The sequence below is a fragment of the Dipodomys merriami genome, unplaced genomic scaffold (assembly GCF_024711535.1).
Source record: "Dipodomys merriami isolate MVZ:Mamm:240054 unplaced genomic scaffold, mDipMer1.0.p SCAF_19, whole genome shotgun sequence".
Taxonomy (NCBI): domain Eukaryota; kingdom Metazoa; phylum Chordata; class Mammalia; order Rodentia; family Heteromyidae; genus Dipodomys; species Dipodomys merriami.
Window position 1 is genome coordinate 22440003 of NW_027203270.1, and position 23768 is coordinate 22463770.

General features: G+C 35.8%; 1 protein-coding gene across 6 annotated transcripts in view; it reads left to right on the plus strand.

Moving 5' to 3' along the window:
- The window catches only part of Tanc2 (tetratricopeptide repeat, ankyrin repeat and coiled-coil containing 2), a 282394-nt gene that overhangs the window by 19493 nt on the left and 239133 nt on the right, over positions 1-23768 (plus strand). For all 6 annotated transcript variants that reach the window (XM_070027717.1, XM_070027718.1, XM_070027719.1 and 3 more), the window contains exon 2: positions 18725-18814. In XM_070027717.1, the coding sequence (XP_069883818.1) occupies positions 18748-18814 (67 nt within the window). In that variant the 5' untranslated portion in view covers positions 18725-18747. The remainder of the gene's footprint in view (positions 1-18724; positions 18815-23768) is intronic.

Here is a 23768-nt window from a genome sequence, read left to right on the forward strand (position 1 = left end):
AAGGTGATGTATAGAGGAGTTACAGTTACATAAGTAAGGTAATAGGTACATTTCTTGTCAAACTTGTTACCTCTTCCCTCATTTTTCTCCTACTGTCCCTCCCTCAATGCCCTCCCCCTGAAAGTTGTACAGATCATTTCCAACATATTGTCTTGTGAATGTCACTGTTGCATTTGTTCCCCCCTTGTCCTTTGTCTCACCATTCTGCTGTTTTTCTTCTTTTCCCTAATTCAGATAAACATATATACAATACCAGGGTACCAAAATCAAATACAGCAACAATTGGGGATATACCATAAGGGGAAGAACATAGAAAAGAAACAAAAAATATCACATAGTACATTAAAAAGAACACAAAAAATAGGATGGAAGAAAGACAGCCTCTTCAGTAAATGGTGCTGGCAAAATTGGTTAAACACCTGCAGAAAACTAAAGTTAAATCCTTATATATCACCCTGCACCAGAATCAACTCCAAATGGATCACAGACCTCAAAGTAAAAGCAGACACCCTGAAAACATTACAAGAAGGAATAGGAGAAATTCTAGGGCTCCTTGGCACAGGCCAAAATTTTCTTAATAAAGACCCAGGAACACAACAAATTAAAGAAAAGTTGGACAAATGGGATTGCATGAAACTGCAGAGCTTCTGCATGGCAAAAGACATTGCCAGCAAGATCAATAGAAAGCCCATGGATTGGGAGATCTTTACTAGCCATACAACAGACAAGGACCTCATATCTAAAATATACTGTCCCATTAATATGTGGGTTAAAGACTTAAAGAGAGATAATTGGTGTTTTATTGAGAAAGTCATTGTGCCTATATTTTAGCTTAGTATGTTTATCCTTATAGTTTCAAAGTTTCAGGTCTTTGAGCCATTTTGTGTTCAGTTTTGTATAGAATGAGAAACAGGAATCTAGTTTCAAGTCTTGTATATGTGTACCACCAATTTTCTAACACTATTTGTTAAAGAGGCTGTCTTTTCTTATAGGTACCTTTTGTGAAAAAATAGATTTAGGTCTTCCATTGGCCTACGTGTCTGTTTAGGTGCCATGCTATTTTTGTTACAATAGCTTTATAATATAGTTTGTAATATAGTTTGAAATGAGATTTTTTTGTACCCCCCAGCAGTACTTATTTTTGCTTAGAATTGCTTTGACTATTTTTTTATGGTAACATATGAGTTTTGTTACTGACTTTTTCATTTCTGTGAAGGATAACATTTGGGATTTTGGTGGGAATTGAATCTGTAGATTGCTTTTGGTAGTATAGCTATTTTCACAATATTCTTCTGATCCACAAACCTGGGAAGTATTTCTATCTTCAAATATCTTTTTCAATTTTTTCAGTATTTTATCATTCTCATAGTAGAGATTTTGTTTATTCCTAGGGATTTTTTTGAGACTTTTATGAATGGGGTTGTTTTTCTCCTTTCTTTCTCAGACTTTTCTTTATTCCTGTGTAGAAAAGCTACCGATTTTTTTTTTTTTTGCCAGTCCTGGGACTTGAACTCAGGGCCTGGGCACAGTCCCTAAGCTTCTTTTGCTCAAGGCTAGCACTCTACCACTTGAGCCACAGTGCCACTTCTGGCTTTTTCTGTTTATGTAGTACTGAGGAATGGAACTCAGGAATTCATGCATGCTAGGCAAGCACTCTACCACTAAGGCACATTCCCAGCCCAGCTGCTGATTTCCTGTATGGTGATTTTATGTTCTTTTACTTTTTTGGGGAGAGGGCACATACTAGAATTTGAACTCAGGATCTTACATTTGCTCAGCTTGCTTTTGTGACTAGTGCTTTACTACTTGAGTCACACCTCTAGCCCAGTTTTTTGCTGGAGATAAATTTTCATGAACTTTCCTACGCTAGCATGCTCCAAATCTTAACCCTCTAGACCTCAACCTAATGGATAGATAGGTATGTGCCACTGCTGCTGGCCATTTTAAGCATCTGCTAAGTATAGGATCTTGTAGTGATAATTTGACTTTTTCTATGTATATTCCTTCTATTTTTTCTCTTGCCTTATTGCTCTAAGACTGATCATTATTCTGAGCATTTCTTTGATTTCTAGAGCCATGTGGTGCTCCAGGTTCATTCTTCTGCATTCCTACCCCAGTTGAATAATCTGACATTTTTCCATGGAGCCCTGGGTTGCATTTACATGGAATAAAATATAAATATATTAATGTTCAGTTTAATGAACTTTGACAGTTGTATATACAATCTCTGTCCCCCAAACAAGCTATGGAACATATTTATCATCTAAAAAAGTTTCCATATACCTCTCTTTATCCAGTTTCTGCTTTGTTTGCCAACCAAAAACCAATCTTTTAAAAATAACTTTTATAGTTTTGCCTATTTTTTTAAACACCTTAAGTCACAGTCTTTATTTATAAAGCACAAAAACTGAAACAGACTAGTTGCGGGTTTTGCTGAGGCTCATGAAATTAGTTACCAGCCTTGGTGGTTCTAAGTCAACCTTGAAACCAGGGTGACTTCTACTCTGCTACCCAACCTACCTGAAGAGGAGAGCTTCTCTGAAATTGTCTTGCTTGGCACTGTTGTTGTTGTTGTTGTTGTTTTTAGTAATATCTTTTTAAATTTTATTTTTTTATTGCCAAGGTGATATACAGAGGGGTTACAGTTACATAAGTAAGGTGGTGAGTGCATTTCTTGTCAAACTTGCTACCCTCCCTCATTTTTCCCCCACTTTCGTCTTCCTAACCCTGCCTCAAGTTGTACAGATCATTTCTAACATATTGTCTTGAGAGTATCGCTGTTGCATTGGTTCCCCCTTTGTCATTTGTCTCACCATTTTGTTGTTCCTCTTCCCTTCTCTAATTCAGATAAATGTATATACAATACCCAGGATACCAAAATCAAATAGGGTGACACAGGGGATAAGGCATAGGGGGAAAATACAAAAGAAGCAAGAAATCATGTTGTACATTAAAAACAAAGAAAAACCTCTTGTGTCCATATCTTGGAGTTCATTTCACTTAGCATCATCTTCTATGGTCATATGTACATAGCTATTGAGCTATTCTGCTCATTTGCTAGGTTACAGCCCCTAAGCAGAGAATCAGGTAATCATAGTAAGAACCCAGGAGGCACAGTCCCTATTCTTCTTATTTTATGGACAAGAATTACACATTAAGTGTTTTTTGGTTTGGTTTCTGTATCAGTTTGAGTCCAGCCATGAATGAGAAGCTATAATAATTTGAATAGGGAACATTTAATATAAAGAATGGTTAACTATAACAGAGAATTAGAGTAGCTAGGAAGAAGGGAAGAGGATATAAGAATAGTAGATATAATGAGAGCCCCTCTACTCTATACTGAGAGAGAATGCCCAAAAGGACTGCTCCCTCAGTCATGGCTGACAACCAGACTTATTGGAAAGGACATGTTGTGCCTCATTGAATGACATTGTGGTGCCATGATAGCAGAATATTTCTTTAAATCTATACTCTATAACTTGATGAAATGAAACTCTAAAGGGCCTAGATCTATTTTCATAGTAAATAAAAAAGAACATATTTGGAGGTGAAAAATCAAGAAATTGATTATTAGTTTAGATCATGAAAAAAAAAACCCAGGCCTTTCTTTGAGTCTCCTTAAGTTTTGGTTGTATGATAGCAATTTTGCATGAAAGAATGGTAATGCCTAAGGTAACTAGAGTGTGATTTGCTTTGAGGCTTTGTTCTGCCTCTAGTTTTATTTTAGGCCACCATTGGCTTCAGATGTTTTGAGGGTGGTTATGACTTTTTTTAATCATCAGCTGTGCTTGGTGTCTGCCTTGACAAATTTTAGAGATCTCTTCCTGTTTAATAGCTGAGCTTCTAGAAATATGAAATAAAGATTTGTCTTTGTTTTACAGACTGTTTAATAATGGTTTTAGTTTATGCATCTTGTGTTAATTCGTTTTTTAAGAAAGCATATGCATGGGACTGGGAAGGTGGCTAGGTAGTAGAGTGCTTGCCTTGCATGCATAAGGCCCTGGGTTTGATTCCTAAGCACCACATAAACAGAAAAGGCCAGAAGTGGCAATGTGGTTCAAGTGGTAGAGTGCTAGCCTTGAGCTGAAGAGCTGAGGGACAGCACCCAGACCCAGAGTTCAAGCCCCACGATAAAAAAAAAAGCATATGCATGCAGATTTTGTTTTTTGTTCTTAACTCATATAAAAAAGTAACATCTAATGCTCTTGTTCATTTTTCATTTAATAACATCATTTTTACTATTTTGTAGAGCTCTTTATTATTATTATATACAGCCATATGCTGCAATCTGTAATTAATATTCTTTTGTGTATATACTTTGATGTTGGAATATCTTTTGAATTCTCTTTTGAATCATTTGAATCTCAGAATTTTTCTCTCATTCAAGTGAAAATACACTTATAAAGAACTGTAGTGCCCTCTATGCTGCTAAATACAATAGTTAATTCTTAGTCCTTGGTCCTTGTCTCCTAAAGAGTCCATACTTGCTCTCTGGATCTCATTTAGTACTTTTTTTCTTTTTTGCATTACTGACCATTGAACTCAGGACCTTGAACATGATGCCATTTGAACCATGTTGCTAGTCTTCAGTCAGCTTTAATATCTTCATTTTCTGTTTTTTTAAGTAAACTTACTGTCTAACAAAATGCTGGAAGAATCAATTTAAAAAGAGAAAGGCTTATTGTGATTCCATTTTAGAGATACAATACTATGATCAGTTGGTCCTGAAATGGGGCAGCATATCATGGATGAAGCATTACCACTTGACGGATGCCTCCACCCTTTTTGCTGTAGTTATTTTTTAGGTAGGTCTCATGGTCTCATTTTTTGCTTGGGCTACAGTCCTTATACCTGTACTTCCTGCATAGCTTGCATTACAAGTGTGCACCATCATGCCTGCCTGCCTTGTGGGTTGAGATGGAACCTTGCTAATAATCCCCTCAATCTCTGCTTTCTGAGTGGCTGGGATTAATATTGTACCACTATGCTGGCCAAATGATATTTAATTTAAAGCATGGTGTCCTTTTATTTAGGGAGTTTGTCATTTTTTATATGTGTAAGTGATTTTTTGTTGTTCAGGATTTTAGAATTTGTATTTGACTTTAGGGGCCTTTCTACTGTAGACTTAAGGTAGTCTACATTTTAAAATGCCTGTTTAAAATATACTTTTGAGGTTAATTTCCTGAACTGTCACTCAGAGCAATTTTTAGTGATTCTTTATTTTATCCCTTTGATAGACTTCTATGAACTGAACATTTTGCCAGAAGAAAATCTAGACAGTAGTTCTTAATGCTTGAATGGACATGAAGATTACTGGAGAAATTGTAGAGAAAATAGGATTTTAATTGTTCTTGGAAGATTCACAAGGAGAGGAATATTAAAGAGTAGGACTGAAATAGTTTGTAGAGGGAAATTCTTTTAAATGATAAAGTCTCAGGTAGAAGAATGAGAGTTGGGAAAATGTAGGTAAGTAGGATTAAATAAGTAAGAGGAACCAGGTTGCTGGTGGCTCACGTTTGTAAACCTATCTGGTCAGGAGGCTGAGATTTGAAGATTGCAGTTCAAAGTCAGCCCAGGCAAGAAAGTGTATGAGACTTATCTCTAGTGAACAGCCACAAGACAAAGTCGAGCTGTTGATCAGTGGTAGAGCACTAGCCTTGAGCACAAAATCTTGAGCACCAGAACTCAAGCCTCAGGACCAGCAAAAAAGGAAGGAAAGGAAGGGAGAGAGGGATGGAGGAAAGGTAGGAAGGAAAGAAACAAAGTGGGTTCACTGAAATTCTGCCCTTAAAACTTTATCCCTAGTTTTCTTTTTTAAAAATTATCTTTTAATAGTTGTACAAAGAGATTTCAATTCAACATGTCAGTTTATGTGTACAGTGTATCTGGATCAGTGCCATCCTTTTCACCATTCTCTGTCTCTCTCAAACCCACCGATCATCTGACTTTATTTTCCTATTGTTTTGATCTGTCCTTAACATTTTCTGTCTTTTTCTCTGATTATTTTGTTATTTTTTCTAATTATTTCATATAATACTCTGAACTCCTTTATAGTAGGATCCAGAAAATTATCATGTAGTATTCTTTTGACTGTCACTTTGTCATTTATTTTAAGGTCAGCATTTTCTTATTCATGATCTGATCTGTTATTAACTCTTCATTTAAAATTTTACTTCATTGGAAATAGAATCTAGTTCTACTTGTATTTACCTCCTTCCCCATTTGTACTTTATTTTTCCATCTAATTTCTTACAGATGTCTTAAGTTTATATAGTTTATTCTGTAATATTTGGCATTAGTAGCTTGCATATTGTGGTATCAAGGATGCTGTAAATATTAGTGAATGGCAAATATTAGTAAATTAGTGAATGTAAGCTTTAATAATAGAATGTTCACCTAATTATATTTTTGCTCCTTTCTGCCTTATCAAGGATACCTTCCATGATTAAAGCTGTTCATTCTTTGATCATCACATACGATTTTTATCTTAGTGAATTTAATACTCATTTCTTTATAACTGGGTTTTATGTTTGTTAGTTGACATCTCAGTTTTGTTACTTTACTGATAAATAATTTAGCACTACTTCACTAATGAATAATTTAACACTGCTGTTAAACGAGAAGTTTGTGGGAATAATTGCCTTTACTGATCTGGTTGTTGGATCCTTTTCCTAGATCTTTTTACATGCTCAGTTAGTATTGTGTTCAGTTGAATTTCACAGAAACCCAAGTATACTGGCTTAATCGAATAGGAAGGTTGTTTCCCCCTCTTCAGATATTTGGAAATCTGGAATACAGGCAGTCCAATTTTATGGAAGTTCTACAGTGGCATCTGAAACAAGGCTCTTCCTATATTTCTTTTCTTTTTTTTTTTTTTTGCCAGTCATGGTGCCTGAACTCCGGGCCTGGGCGCTGTCCCTCAGCTCTTCAGCTCAAGGCTAGTGCTCTACCACTTGAGCCACAGCTCCACTTCTGGCTTTTTCTGCTTATGTGGTGCTGAGGAATCGAACCCAGGGCCTCATGCATGCAAGGCAAGCACTCTACCACTGAGCCACCTTCCTAGCCCCTCTTCCTATATTTCTTTCCTGCTGTCCTTGAAAGTTTTTTCATGTGACTGCAAGATGATTATTTACTCTCTACCCATTTTGTTCTTTATCAGCAAAAAATAGTTTCCTTTATGCTTTCATATCATTTGTTACGATTTTGTACATATTGATCATAAGATGTAAAGGACCCTGAAAATTTGATTATGTTAGGCACAATACTGCCTTATCCAGAATTAACATTCAGTTAATAAAGATGATAGTGGGAATTTTGACTAGATAACTAAAAGTTTGTAGGTAGAAGGCAATTACACATTTCTGTTGCTTGAAAACAGCTCTTGAATTTAGGTGGTATTTTTTTTTTTTTTTGGCAGTCATGGGACTTGAAATCAGGGCTTAGATGCTGTCCCTGAATAATATTCTACTTCTTTGAGCCACAACTCCATTTCCAGTGTCTAGTGGTTAATTGGAGGGAAGAGTCTCATGGACTTTTCTGCCCAGGCTGGCTCCAACTGCAATCCTCAGATCTCAGCCTCCTATGTAGCTAGGATTACAGATGTGAGCCATTGGCACTTGGCAAGTAGTATTCTTATGGCAAAGGAGAAACAGAAAGTCTAAGTGTTTGTACAGTCATATAAGTCATCATAAAAGTGAAGATAGGGATATAGTTCATGTCCAAAGCCCCATACTCCTCAATTTCATTATATAATTTCCTTATTTTTCCACTTAGGAGTATGATTTAAATATTTGTACAAATAGTAAATGGAATACTTTAAATGTAATGCTGGTTTTAAACTTGTTTATCGGCATTTAGAAGCAAGTGTCTACTTGCTACAATCTTTGATTCACTAAAGATATTTTTGCTTAGTGAAGATAATAGTTTTTCTTATAAGAGAGGGTTCAAATATCTGGGAGATTTTTTAAAAATTAGGTTGCATTAGTTATATAGAGGGGGATTTCACTGTTATATTTCTACACATGTTTACAATATGTTTCAATTAATCCTACCCCTTCTACTACTCTTGGGAACATTTTTTTAATTGTGCGCAGTTAGGGCTATAGAATTCAGGCATAATTAATAAGATTTTCACTGAGTATAATTTAGATACCCTTAATTTACAAATTCACTACAGCTTTGCAACTTCTTTTAGAAGACAAAACCAGCACTGGCTTCAGTTATTTAGCACAGCCCAGAAGCTGAGCATCAGCTTAGAAGGAAGCAAGGATACTGCAAGATGGTGAAAAGGAGCCAGATGTTTTTGTGTAAACATCCCTTTAGTTCAGGAATTGTGTTAGGAATTGTTTTCCTTATACAAAAGCATATAGTAGGCACTTAACATTTGTTTCTAAAACCTCTAAATAATCTCACCCTTTGGTTAAACTCTCATTACTCTTAGAATTTCTCTTATGATTTTTAGCATTTTCTGTTGTGAATTGTGCTTGAGTTCATTTCTTCTTAACTTTCATCACCAAACTAGATACTACTTTTGGCACTTTTGCCAGGAGCTGCTTATTAACCTTAAAAAAATAACCCTGTAGTATCTGTGCAAGGACTTATACTTAGTTTGATTTTAATAAGCACCAAATAAATAGAAGATCGGAAGACATTTCATTTATTTTAGGTTAATGATAGAAAAAGAATTGAGGCAATGATATTATCTGTGATGTAACATACCCTAGAGAAGCATTGCTAATCCCAGGAATATAGTCTTTAAGGAATTTTAGCTAATATATGATTCTAAAATAATTTTTTTCTTGTTTTTATGTGTTTGGTTGTTTTTGATGTTATTTCTGTTAACGCATAGTGCCTGGACTTCTCTAACAGCAGTTTAATTACAACTTCAGAGGCATGCTGGACCTGTTCCTTATATGACTTAGATAAACCAAAGGGAAGCACATGATGCAGGATGTAATGGTGACTGTTGTGGAAATGTGCCTCTTTTCATTTGACTTGTAACAACTGGAGACAAAAGGTTTTAGTGTAACATTAAAATATTTCATTAGGAAATGAGTGAATGGAAATAATCCAAAAAATAAAGCTTTTTCAAAGATGAATTTGGACATTTGACTATGTGCTACTGGGTATACTGGGACACTGTAGACTGATAAGGTAGTCAACTTGAAAGCCAAGGATTTAAGAGAGTTCTTTCACTCTTCATTTTCTGAGATTTTTATCTGCTTTGTTGCAATTCACAGAAAATTCATACTGACTTAATAAATCTATACCGAATAATACTTTAGACATGATGAAAATATTTGGGTAGATATGGTGTAGTATGTGTCACACTGAATCATTTAAATAAAAATTTATTATAAATACTTGAGAGTTTTTAAATTACAGAAGTAAAATTTATATTTAATACGTTTACTCATATCTCCTTTTCAGTTCTACTTTCATCTCCTGTAGAAATTGTGCAGTTTGGCTGGGAGCTGGTGGCTCATGCCTGTAATCTTAGCTACTCAGGAGGCTGAGATATGAGCATCGCAGTTCAAAGCCATCCTGAACAGGAAAGTCTGAAATCTTATCTCTAATAAACCACCAGAAAACTGGAAGTGGCATTGTAGCTCAAGTGGTAGAGTGCTAGCCTTGAGCTGAATTGCTGAGGGACAGTGCGCAGGCCCAGAGTTCAAGCCCCATGACTGACAAAAAAAAGAAAAAGAAAAAGAAATTCTGCAGTTTGTTTTTGTATTCTATCACAAGTCTATTCCTCAGTTCTAAATAGATATATCTTCTTAAACACGTATTTTTAAAAATTGTAATAAAATTATATAGTGGATATAATCAACTTTTTTCACTGAACAATAAAACTTGAGAGCTTTTTAAAAATAAATAGATGTACCATATTTTTTTTAAATATCATATTCCATAGTTATAGTATTTCATGTGCCAAAATTAACTATTCACATTAATAGACCCTCTGTTGGTTCTTAATTGTCTTTTGCCTCCTGCCATTTTTTTTTGTGTGTGTAGGGGGTAGTATTGTGGTTTGAATTTATACTTGCTAAGCAAGTACTCTACCATCTGAGCCATCACTCAGCCATCTTTGTTTTAATTATTTTTCAAAGAAGGCATTGTGTTTTTGCCTGGGCTGGCTTGTACTGTGATCCCCCTATGCCTCTTCCCTAGCCAGGATGATAGGCCTATGCCACCCGTCTAGCTTACTGATTGATACGAATTCTTGTTAACTTTTAGCTTGGGCTGGCCTCAAATGTGATCCTCCTCATCTCTGTCTCCCAAGTAACTGGGATTATAAGTATGAGCCATCACACCTGGCCCTCCCTCTCTTCTTCTTTGATGTCTTCCTCCCTCCTTCCCTTCTTTCCTCTTCTCCTTTCTTCTCCTCTCCTCTCCTCTCCTCCTCTCCCCCTCTACTCCCCTCTTTCCTTCCTTCCTTCCTTCCTTCCTTCCCTTCTCTCCCTTCCTCTTTTACTTCCTCCTTCTCTTCCTCCATTTCTCCCTTTCTTTCTCCCTTCCCTCTCCTCCCTTCCCCTCCCTCTGTTTGTCCATATTCCTAAGCATATTTTAATACACAAAATCAATTAAAGTATTTTGAGTAAACCAAAGACTCAAAGTTTTTGAGTAAACTAAAGAGCTTGAAGCAGTTAGTGGACAACTATGGGTAAGAAGACACAATCCTGCCATACTCTTCTTATTTGAAACCTGTTACTTTGAGAAAGGGAGGACTTTACTTCCCTCTTAAGTCAGTAGAGTAAGTTAGTAGGGTATATCCATATATCCTACTGTCACTTTGAAGCATTGTCATGCTACCCAGAAAGTTTTTTGTAGACATCCTCAATTTATGACATATCAGAATTTGGATTGAATTTCCTGGTCTAAAGGAAGCATTACCATTCTAACACTTAGTTCTACTAGACTAAGATACATTTCCTCCTTTTCCTTTCCACTATAATTCCTCAGTACCATTTCTCCATCACTTTGCAGTATATCATTCTGTATTTTTGTCCTTCTACATTAAAGCCTATAGTAAAGGAACTCATCACATTCATGTATGCTAGTGGAAAGTATTTCACTTTTATTTGAGAATGAACTAAAGGATTCTGTCCTAAGGCATCATGTGTCTTTTCTGGGTGATCATTGTGTCCCTCTCACTTGGGAGATTTGTGATATATGTTGCTAAACATGGACAGAGAATGAAATGGTTTTTTGCCTCCATTTGAGAGTACTGTTGACTAATCTAATGGTATCAGGGTTGATGGTGAGGATATCTTCCCTTTCCTCCAACAGTTCTGATTTGGTTGTACATTATAAGCTGGAAAGTATTCCTCTGTATTATTTGGGAGTCCTTCTGAAATAGTTTGTAGGACTTTATATAAAAATTTCACTAATAGATAATTGTTTATTATTCTGAATAAAGAACTTTACCTTTGAGGCTCTTATTGAAAGTTGTATTTACTTTCTCCCATTCAATGCTGTGTGACATTGCATATCTTAGCATTGTATACCAATATAATCCATCCTCATTTGTGTGCAGTCTCAAGTTTTAAGATGTCAGAGCTTTGATAGATATATCTACGGAACTCAAATGGTCTCTACTTGTAGTGGTTTATGGATGGAATGTTCAGCCTCAATGGGTTAGAGATGGAGCCTTTTGATTATGCGCTGTCACTAATAGTTATGGAATTTAGAGGTTATTGTTGCTTTGTGATATTCAATTTAACATTGGTAAGGGCATGTATGGGTTTTAAAAAAAAGAAATTAACATGTGTTTGTAAGGATTCCTTTGGAAAAAATTCCACAATTTTTTTTTTTTAGTGCCTGTATGTGGGTTTGTCCAAGCCCTAGGACAGGGCCTGGGCGTTGTCCCTTAGCTTTTTTTGCCCAAAGGTAGTGTTCTACAAGAGCCATGGGTTGGGGGGGGGGTGTGTCTGGTTGTGGGGCCTGAACTCTGGGCCTGGGCGCTGTCCCTCAGCTCTTCTGCTCAAGGCTAGCACTCTACCACTTGAGCCACAGAGCCACTTCTGGCTTTTTTTCTTTTTGCTTATGTGGTGCTGAGAAATTGAACACAGGGCATCATGCATGCAAGGCAAGCGCTCTACCACTGAGCCACTTTCCTAGCCCTTGAGCCACAGCTCTTCTTGGCCATCTTTCTGCTGATTAATTGGATATAAGAATCTCATAGACTTTCCTGCCTAAGCTAGCTTTGAATCACAATCCTCAGATCTCAGCTTTCTGAGTAGTGAGTATTACAGGCATGAGCTACTGGAACCTGGCTTCCTTACATTTTTTTTAAATAAACAATTACCATGGCGATAAAAGTCTGTGTTTTTGGTATTGGTTAATTGTCTTGGAAGACATAAGCCTCCTAAAAAAACCAGAATTTAAGTTTCTTTTGGTAGATGTCAAATACCATGCTAGTCTCTAAATGTTACATATTTAATTTCATGGCTGTTAGCTTTCCATGTGTGGCAGTTATTTCCATCCTTGATCAAGTATCTGATATAAATAACTTAAAAGGAGGAACATTTTATTTTGGCTCATGGCTTCAGTGATTTCAGTCTGGTTGCTTGGCCCCATTGCTTTGGGCCTGTGGCAAGGTACGGCATCGTAGTGGAAGCAAAAAGAGGAAGGAACTGAGGTCTCAATGTCCTTTTTAAGGGCACAGCCATTTTGACCTAACTTCCTCCAACTAAGCCACATTTCCCAAAGTTTCTGCTGCCTTCTAATAGTGTCATCACCCTTAAGCCTTTTTAGGACATTTCAGATCCAAACCTTAACAATATCTATAAGATATAGAGAATTTAAGTAGCTTGCCCAATATCATGTAACTTGTAAGTGGTAAGTCAGGGACTCCATACTTTTCATCATTGGGTGCATTGCTTTTTGTTGTTGTTATTTCTAGTACTGAGGCTTGAACTCAAGGTTAGGTTCTGTCCCTTAGTTTTTTCATGCCTTTCCCTAAAAAATACATTCCTACTTCATAATCAGTTATATTGTCCATTCTTTTAATTTAAAACCTTTTCTTGTCCATTTACTTGTAGATCATGTAAACAAATTTACTTGCCCTTTAATTTTATTAGGTTAGGCTTGGGGGTATGGTGCCCAGCAAGCACGAAGTCTTGAGTTCAAATACCCAAACTGCCCAAATATGTAAATATATGTATGTATGTGTATATGTATGTATATATGTTATCATTTTATTATGTTAAAATTCTTTTTCATCTTCTGCTGTGCTGAGGTTGAACCCAGGGCTTTGCCCTCTATTCTACCACTGAGCCACACAACTAGCCTTACTAGGTTAATATTCTAATGAATGAAATCTCTGCTCAATGCCCAATTATTTATTATTTGTTTATTTAAGAAATATTGAGAGCTCAGCATGTTTTAGTCATTAAGAATAAAAAGATAACTAAGACAAGGTTTCTCTACAAGGGTTTAATGTAGAAAATGACATAAACAAATGAAATATAATTAATTAAAATATATAGATATACTTTATTTATTTATTTGTTTGGTCCTGGGGCTTGAACTCTGGGCCTGGGCACTGTCCCTCAGCTCTTCAGCTCAAGGTTAACACTCTACCACTTGAGCCACAGTGCCACTTCCGGTTTTCTGAGTGTTTATTGGAGATAAGAGTCTCATGGACTTTCCTGCCCAGGCTGGCTTTGAACCACGATCTTCAGATCTCAGCCTCCTGAGTAGCTAGGATTGCAGGCATGAGCCACCAGCACCCTGCTATCGATAGACTTTTTAGTACCTCCTATGTAACAGTACTTATCCTCCAATTACAGATATGTAACAGTGAATTAACACCATCCCATGCCCTCTTCCAGTTTATAGTTAGTGAGGGAACTGACATGAACAAGTGTATATTTTTAGAGATGAGTTTTTGAAGGAAAATAAAACATAAAGAAGAATGGATTTGGTGCATAAAATATACCACAAAGTTGTTCCCTTCTTGAATTAAGGAAACTGGCCTTTTATATCTCTAAACTAATAAGTAACTAGCCGAGAGCCTCTCTGTGATTGAGGTAGTAAGACATGAAACTTCTTGGGCAAGGTGATTCCAGTTTATTAAGGCCAATACTTGGAAGTGGAGAGCAGTAGCTCAGTTATTTAAATATTTAATAATTTTATTAATACATATATAACCAATAATTTATACTGTCAACATTTTGCCTGAATTAATTTTATCACATATCTTTTTTCTTGTGCCTCCATCCTTCTACATTATTTTTGGATGCATTTTAAAATAACTTTAATTCGGTGGGATGCTTTCCCTAAATATTTAAGCATTAATATCATCATTAAATGGAGTTCAATATTGTCCACTTTGTTCTTTTAAGGTTAACTTTACATGAAATATCATGTAGAATCTGATGAAAACATTTAGTAAAAATTGACAAATATGTAACTTGTGTATCTTAAATTTTATCTATAGAAAATATTATCACCATCCTAGGAAGTTTCTGAGTGTCCTCCCTTAATGAATCTTTTTATCCATCCCTAAGTGACCATTATTATTCTAATACTTCTACTATAAATTATTTTTTCCTTTTCCTACTCCTCCTCTTTGTCCTCCTCCTCCTCCCATACCCCTCCCCCCTTGGTACTGAGTTTTATACTCAGACCTTTGTGCATGCTAGGCAAGCTGAGCTATGCTTCCGATTTCCCTAAATTACTTTATTCTTGAACTTGGTATAAATGGAATAACTCAATGCATACACTTTTATTTAAGGAGTATTTCTTTAGTCAGCATATTTTTTTGAAATTTATTGATGTTGTTGACATGATAACTCATATCTTTTTATTTCTAAGTTTTTTCTACTACTTGAGCATGAATATCCCACAGATTATTCATTCTTCTGTTGATGGGTACCTAGGGTACTTACTGGCTATTATATACTGAACAAAACTGATAAATAATTGTACTAGTCTTTTTATTATTACCTGTTTTAATTTTCCTTGGATTAAAAATATAGGAATGGAGTCTTATGTTACATAAACATTGTTTAGCTTTTAATAAACTGCTGGACTTTTCTCTAGAACATAATTGTACCATTTTTTATTCTCCAAATAATATATTAGATATTTAGTTGTTCTCAGTCCTATCTCAGTCATGGTCAGTCTTGAGGTTTATTTGTTTTCTGGTGCCAATCCTTGGCTTGAACTTGGGGCCTGAGTACTGTCCCTAGAGTTTTTTTGCTCAAAGCTAGCACTCTACCACTTGAGCCAGAGATCCACTTCCAGCTTTTTGGTGGTTAATTAGAAATAAGAGTCTCTTGGGTTTGTCTGCTAGGACTAGCTTAGAATCTTGATCCTTCTATCTCAGCCATCTGAATAGCTAGAATTACAAGAATGCGCCACTGGCACCCAACTTTTTTTTTTGTTATTGTTGTTGGTTGTGGGGCTTTGAACTCTGGGCCTGGGCATTATCCCTCAGCTCTTCAGCTCAAGGTGAGCACTCTACAGCTTGAGCCACAGTGCCACTTCCGGTTTTCTAGTGGTTTATTGGAGATAAAAGTCTCACAGACTTTCCTGCCTGGGCTGGCTTTGAACTGTGATCCTCAAGTCTCAGCCTCCTCAGTAGCTAGGATTACAGGTGTGAGCCACCAGCACCTGGCCTATTGTTTTTTTTTTTAATAGCATTTTTGTTGTTGCTGCTTCCTCTTCTCTCTCTTGCTCTTTCTCTCTCTTGCTCTTTCTCTCTCGCTCTCTCTTTCTCTCATTCTCCCTCTTTCTCCCTCTCTGTCTCTACTCTCTGTCTCTCTGTCTGTCTGTCTCTGTCTTTCTGTCTCTCTCTGTCTCTCCTCCTCTCCCCTCTCCTTTTTCCCTTCTCCCCTCTTTCCTTTCTCCTCTCTTCCCTCCTGTGTGTGTCACAACTGGAGTTTGAACTCAAGGCCTTGCATTCTCGCTGGGCCTTTTCACTCATGATGGTGTTCTACCACTTAGGCCATGTCTCCAGTTTCAACATTTTGCTAGTTAATTAGATAAGACTTAAGGCTTCCAACTGTGGTCATGAGATTTCAGCCTCCTAAGTAGCTAACATTACAGATGTCAACTACTAGTGCTGAATGATTTTTTTTTCCCCTTGAGCTATATGCTGAGAGTTTAGTAGTTTACTTTTATGATTTTCATTTGTATTCTATTTTTCTGCTCTTTACTGTTTTATTTCCTTGGGTCCTTTTATTTTCTACTTGCTTTTAAACTTTTGAGATGGAGGCTTATATACTAGTATCATCCTTTACTTCTAATTCATGCATTTAAAGTATAAATTTCTTTACAATAATTGTTTTAGTTCTGTTCTGTTTTCACAAGCCATATATAGGAAATATTTAAATAGTTCCATTGTGATTCATTTGCTTTTCAACTTACGCTTTTTAAGAAGTATGTAACTAATTGTCAATCCATAGGAGATTTTCTAGATTAAAAAAAAAACAGTTCTAGCTTGGTTGCACTATAGTTGGGAAAGGTATCAGTTCTTTGAAATGTGTTCAGATTTGCTTTATATTTACATATGTGTTTTAAGTATATTTTTATGCACTTTGCTATTATTTAAGAGTATTGTGTGTGTGTGTGTGTGTATGTGTGTGTGTGTGCATGTGCCTGTAATATGGTTGGTTAATTATGTTCAAATACTCTATATCTTAGTAATTTTTTCCTAGTTGACCTTGCACCTTTTGACAAACATGTTAGTCTTTTGTATGGTTATTGGTTTGTCTGTAACCTTTTAGTATTTTCATCTTTTGACTTTATATATTTAAGCTTGCACATTGTGTGTACGTGCATGGATATGTGTGTGCATGTGCGTGCACGCGAGCACGTGTGTGTGTGTGTGTGTGTGTGTGTGTGTGTGTTCTGGTTCTAGGGCTTGAACTCAGGCCTGGCCACTGTCCCTGAGCTTTTTGCTCAAGGCTAGCACTCTACTACTTGAGCCAGAACTCTACTTCCAGCTTTTTGGTGGCTAATTGCAGATTAGAGTCTCACAAATCCTGCCCTGGTTGGCTTCGAACCTTGATCCTAAGATCTCAGCCTCTTGAGTAGGATTACAGGCTTGAGCTACCAGTGCCCAGCTATTTAATCTTTTTTACTTTGATGTAACTTTGCTAGTTTGAGCATTCAAATTTAGAATTACAATGTTGACCCCAGGGCTTTGCCTAGTCAACTCCCTTGGGGAGCTCCACCTGCAACCTCTCTATTTTTCATAATGCTCATTAAGGCATTAATTAGCTGATACCACTATGTTGGTATTCTTTTAGTTGGTCTTTGTTTGCCAGATATCTGTGAGACTCTTACTTCCAATTAACCAGAAAAAAGCTAGTCAGGAAGGGTGGCTGAAGTGGGTAGAATACCAGCTGTGATTAACAAACAAACAAACAAAAGCCTATCTTGGTTCTGATCACTTCAAATTTTCTCACTCTCTCTAATTTTCTCAAATATGTGTATGCTAAAGCTTTTAAGTGGGTTCCATGTACTATCAATGCTCTTCATATTTTTCAATGCTTATTACTCTGTTCTTTGATTTGGATATTATCTGTTGACCTTATGTTTGCTCACTTTATGTTTGCTCATTTCTTTGGATATGCTTGCTACTGGACACACTGTACTATAATATTTTGGGGAAATTTTGCTATGAAGAAGAACAAGGATATAGGCATAAAAATTGAGCCATGTAGATAACTAAGAATGTAGAAATGGGCATTATTTATTTTTATGGTTGTTCAGTAGAGAGAAGGAAAAGCTGTGTGAGAAAGAAAAGGGCGGAGAGAGGATGCAGGAAGAGAGAGTCAAGGAAGGAGGAGGAGAGAAGGAGAGATAGAGGGAGGGAGAGGGAAAGAGGGAAAAAGGGAGAAAGGGAGATATGTGGGAAAATTGTCCCAGAATTGGAGAGTCAATTGAAAGACTATATTAGTAACTCTCTAATTTATGTTTTATATTTGTATCTTTTTTTCTTTTTTTATTGTGAAAATACTGTACAGAGGGGTTACAATTACATGGGCAAGATAATGAGTACATTTCTTATCAAGTATGTAGCCTCCTCCTTTGTTTCCCCTTCCCATCCTTTCCCATCCTTCCCCTGTCCTCCCATCCAATCCTCCCCCCCCCCCACCAAAGTTGTAAAGTTCATTTTCGACAAAAAGACTTGTACAATTTGTGTGTATCTTTAGTGCTACTTTTATTTCATAGGTTACTACCATAGTATTCTTTGTCTTGTATTCATTCATTCATTCATTCAGTCAGTCATATATTGGGTCTTCTAGGCTCAAGCAATCTTCCTGCCTCAGTCTCCCAAGTAGCTGGGGCTATAAATGTATGCTACTACACCTAGCTATATTATTACTTCTGTGGTACTATTTAAATATTTCTTTATTATATTTGTTGTTATTGTAAAGGTGATATACTAAGGGGTTACGGTTACATAGTCAGGTAATAAGTACATTTATTTTTGAGCAGTGTCACCTCTTCCCTTGTTTTCTCCCAGTTTTTCCCTCCTAACCCTCCCATTCTAAGTTGTACAGTTCATTTTCAACATACTTTCTAGTGAGTATCACTGCTGCATTTGTTCACCCTTTGTTCCACTTTTAATAGTATTTGTTGACCATATTGTCATATTTTTTTACTATATATTTAAACAGAGTTATTTGTATGAATTAAATCACTAGAAGTACTTTGAATAGAAAATCAAGTCTTCCTAAACATTTTTCTATATTTTCCTTTATAGTTTTATACTAGAAGAGCACAACCATGTTTCGGAATAGTCTCAAGATGCTTCTTACTGGTGGTAAATCAAGTCGTAAAAACAGGTCAAGTGGTAAGTGACTATCTGACATTTATTCTGTGAAATATTTTAGAAATATAGACTGTTTTAGAGATCTGAATTAATGATATAGCGTGTTTATTATTTAAATGGTATTTTAAGCTTAGAGAAAAAAGTTTAATATTTCTACTCTATTAAAATAGTAGCCATACTTAAACACTTACTACAAGTAAAGGAAAATATTGTGAAGGAAAAATACTTATAGATACAAGAATAATGTTTTTGTACATCTGTCTAGACCTAAATTAATTTTTTATTAATATGGAAAACTATTGCAGTTCTAGATTCTGTGGGGAAGAAAACTTTAAAAATAGAATCTTTTATTTATATCAAAAGTAAAATTCATGTTCTATATTAATAAAAATATTAAATTAGAATATACAAAGTTTTTGTTTTTAAAGAACAAGAGGGCAAATAAATCTTTTAAGATAAATGAAACAAAACTTTTGGAAAAGAATATTGAAGAGAAATGAAGTAGAAAATTTTGGTGTTAAGGGGTGGTAGACTTACTGGATTCTTTAGAAGTTTTTTGACTTCCTAAATTTTTTCAGTTTTTTTTTTTTTTTTTTTTTTTTTTTTTTTTTTTTTTTTTTGTCGGTCGTGGGGCTTGAACTCTGGGCTTGGGCGCTGTCCCTCAGCTCTTCAGCTCAAGGCGAGCGCTCTACCACTTGAGCTATAGCGCCACTTCCGGTTTTCTGGTGGTTTATTGGAGATAGGAGTCTCATGGTCTCTCCTGCCCGGGCTGGCTTTGAACCGCGATCCTCAGATCTCAGCCTCCTGAGTAGCTAGGATTACAGGCGTGAGCCACCAGCGCCCGGCAAATTTTTTCAGTTTTTAAATTTACATTAATATTATCCCATTATCATCTATTTTAAAATGTTTAAAATTTTTCCATTGTGACTTCCTTTTGACATTTAGGTATTTAAAAGTGTACTTAAAACTTTTAAGCAGTTTATGATTTTCTGATTATTCTTACTATGAAGAAAAAGATTCTCTATAAGAACTAAAGGAGAGGGCTGGGAAGGTGGCTCAGTGGTAGAGCGCTTGCCTTGCATGCCTGAGGCCCTGGGTTCGATTCCTCAGCACCACATAAGCAAAAAGAAAAAAGCCGGAAGTGGCGCTGTGGCTCAAGCAGTAGAGCGCTAGCCTTGAGCTGAAGAGCTGAGGGACAGCCCCCAGGCCTAGAGTTCAGGCCCCACGACCGGACCCCCCCCCCAAAAAAAAAAGAATTAAAAGGAGAATTTCTTTCCCATCTACTATCAATACTCTGATGTCCAGATATGCATTCTACACCCCCCCCACACACACATAACTATTCAGTTTTCTGGCAGATACTGACTGGATGTTTTATAATTCAGTTCAATTCATTTCTAACTCTACTTCTCCATAGACCTGGAGTAAGCTGACAGGCTCTGTCCTATACTTTAGATGTCAGTTGCAAATGGGTCCCCAGGTTACCAACAACTTCATCCTGATTTGGCTGCAAATTAGAGGTTCCCATGACCCTTCTATGAGCTTAATTATTTTCTACAATGGCTCACAGAACTCAGGAAACCAAGTTACTTAGAAGATTACTGGTTTATTAGAAAAGAATACAACTCAAGAACAGCCTGCTGAAAGACATGGGTAGAGAAAAGTATGGAGAACCACCGAGCTTCCATGTCCTTTTTTACTGTGCTGTTCTTTCAAAACCTCTGAGTGTTTCTCAGCCAAGAAACCCTCCAACCTTCAGCATTTATTTTATTTTATTTTATTTTTGTAGTATTCATTCTATACAGATGATTGATTCAACTAATCCCTCTGTCTAGAGGTCAAAGCCTAAAGTTAAAAGTTGTAACTCTACTCATATTGTCTCCTCCTCCCTGTCCCCCCCCCCAACAACGAGGCCTCATTTTAAGGCTGCCCAATAGTCTCCTTCCAGTCATCTTGTTAGCATATCAGAAAAAAAATAAAAACTTCTCACTTTGGGAATTCCAAAGTTTTAGAGCTGTGTGGCAGGAAATAGAACAGAGATCAAATGTATTTTCTGGCTATGTCACATTATTATTATTGTGACATATAATTACACAGTTAGTAAGAGTGGGATTTTTCTTTAATTTTTATTCAATTTTTTTCCCTCAAGGAAGGCATTAATGATGGATTGATTGGCATTTATTCAGGGACATATTTGGTTTTAAATATAAACCATTTTTGTGTTCTGTTTATTTTATTTCATTAATTGTAAATAATACTCTTGTAGTTTTTAAGTGGTTACCTAAAGATGAAAATATCAGTCTTTAATTTGTTAAAATTTGATATTATGTAATTGGTACTTTAGTCTTCTTTGATTTTTATCAAAGGTTTGATTCTTATCTTTAGGTTCTTGTTACTTATTTTAAATCCCACATTTCTTCTCTTTTTTTCTTCCTTTCTTTTTTTTATGTTTTTAAAGTTTCAGACAGGATATCATTATGTAGTACAAGCCAATTCTGTTCTTGGACTCACAATATTAGTTTCTCTGCATCTTGAATGCTGTAGAGTACCAAGCCAGCTCTCCATGAGGCATTTTCATTTATGTAGTCAACTACTAGATTTATCTACTTATTTTTCACTGAATTACATTTCTTCTAGTATCTCTCATTTTTTTTTTATCTTGGTGGAATTACTTTGCTTTATGTCTGAAGAAACCTTTAGAATTTTTTTAAGTGAGAAGTCATTTTATGGCAATTTGTTTTTGTTTTGTCAAAATGTCTTTATTTGCCTTCATTAAAGGAAATTAAATTGTTATTTTCTTTAAGTATTTGTATGAAGGGATTACTATTCAGCATGTCAGTTTATGAGTACAGTGCATCTTGGTCAATATCCCTTTCATTATTCATGCCTTTATTTTTGAAGGTTATTTTTCTCAGGTATAAAACTAGATTGGCAGTTACTTTACTCTGAGCATTTATAAAATGCTTTTCTATTGTCCTTGTACTTTATTGTTTCTGAAGAGATGCTACCTAATTCTTATTGTTCTTTCCTGGACTATTAAAGGCCTGCCTTTATCATTTGACTATGATATTCTTATTTGATTTTTTTCTGTTATCTTATTTGGGGTTTGGTGTGCTTTTGAGTCTGTGTTACTCTCTTCTTCAGCTGTGTTTTGTTTTGTGTTAGTCCTTTTTTTTTAACCTTTTTGGGAGGCTTTAGTCTGTATGTTAGATTACCTGATGTTACCCTTTGTTATTGCTCTCTCTTCTTATGATTTTTTCTTTTGATAATGTATATTGGTTTGTCTTCAAGTTTATTGACATTTAGTTCTGCTGTTTCTAGTCAGCTTCTAAGTCCAGTCAATGAATTTTTAATTTTGAATAGTGGGTTTTAATTCTAGAATATCCATTTTGTTTTAAAAACAAAATCCAATTCTTTGTTAAAATTTGCTTTTCTCATTTTTGTATCTTAATTCTTATCTCTTATTCATAATAAGTAATAATGATAGTTTAATACTTCATGTTTTCTGCTAAATCCTTTATTTCTGTTATTTGTACATGTCCTGTCTTACTTTACTATTTGATTATAGATTACATTTAACTTATGTGTCACATATATCTGTGTCTCAGTTTTTAAATATCAGATATTGTTTTTAAAAGAACTATGGAGGCTGAAATAGTATTTTTATCCCTAAAGACAAAGCATTATTTATTAGCATGCATTAGTTGTACAAGGAGAGGGTTTCATTGTGACATTTCCACACTTGATACAATGTATCCTGTTTAGCTTGACTTCCTCAGGAAAAGCATTTTCTGTATGAGGTAGCCATGATGAAGAGCTGATGATTTGGGAATTGATGAATGATGGGGTTGGATAGTGTGTAGAGGGAGATCTTCTATATGTAATGTCAGGCCTCTTCCTTTAGCAAGACTTCAGTATCCAAACACCATCTGACTATGGAGATTTTACTCAACTTCACATACAAGCTTGCAATCTCCCACTGGTTTATCAAGTCTTGTGGAATGAATAGTGAGATCTAACAAAATTTTAGTTCCTTTTCCTTCTATACCAGAGGTTGTAATACCATTGCCGTAGGACCAATCTAGCCCACCACTTGGTTATGTAAAAAAAAAAAAAAAGGACACAGCCAGATTTTTTATTTATATAATAATAATACTGATAATTATTTTTACCCTGGCATAAGTTTTTATTGAACTATAAAGGACTTGGAGAGCTAAGTCCCTCCCCAGGACCAGCACATGAGACAGTCAGTGTCCCAGGGTTGGGGGTTTGCTGAATTATATTTGATGGGTTTACTGGCCTGCATAGGTACATCAAACACTGTTTTAGGAACTATTCATTGATTTACCTTAGTCTAAAATGAATCTGTCATTAATCCTTAGATGTGTCGGGTACCTAAAAAAAAAAAAAACCATCTTGTTACATCCCATGAACTAGGTGAGCCATGTCACTTTTAAGTTGAAAAGTTTAATTACAGTATTCTGTCTCAAAGAACTTGTGATCTGTTCTTCCCATGGTCACCACATATGTCTCTCAGTTACCTAATGTTTTTCTCTGTAAGGACTGGAGACTTTGTAGTATTTTCCATTTTAGGTTTTCTGTGCATATCCCCATCATTTGTGGCTAGCTGCTACCTATTAGTTTGCATAATTATTAAACAATTCTGGTCAAAATATGGCCTAGTTGATCATTATGGACTGGTCTTAGCGTTGTTTTCTCTGTTATAACTTGAGACGAGCAGTTTTGGTCAGGATAAACAAGTCATTGTTGCCTGTCTTATAGTCTTTCCTGAGGAATTTTGCTGTTGAGGACAGTTTCCTCCATCCTTATGAAGGCATTTGTTATTAATTAGTACTATCTTTCCTGGATTCCAAAGTGAATGGCTTAGAACAAGAACAGAGACAAAAATGAAGACAAGGATGCCACAGTGCTCTTGTACTTTCAGTTAAATCATGAGCCCAAGCTAAAAGAAGTA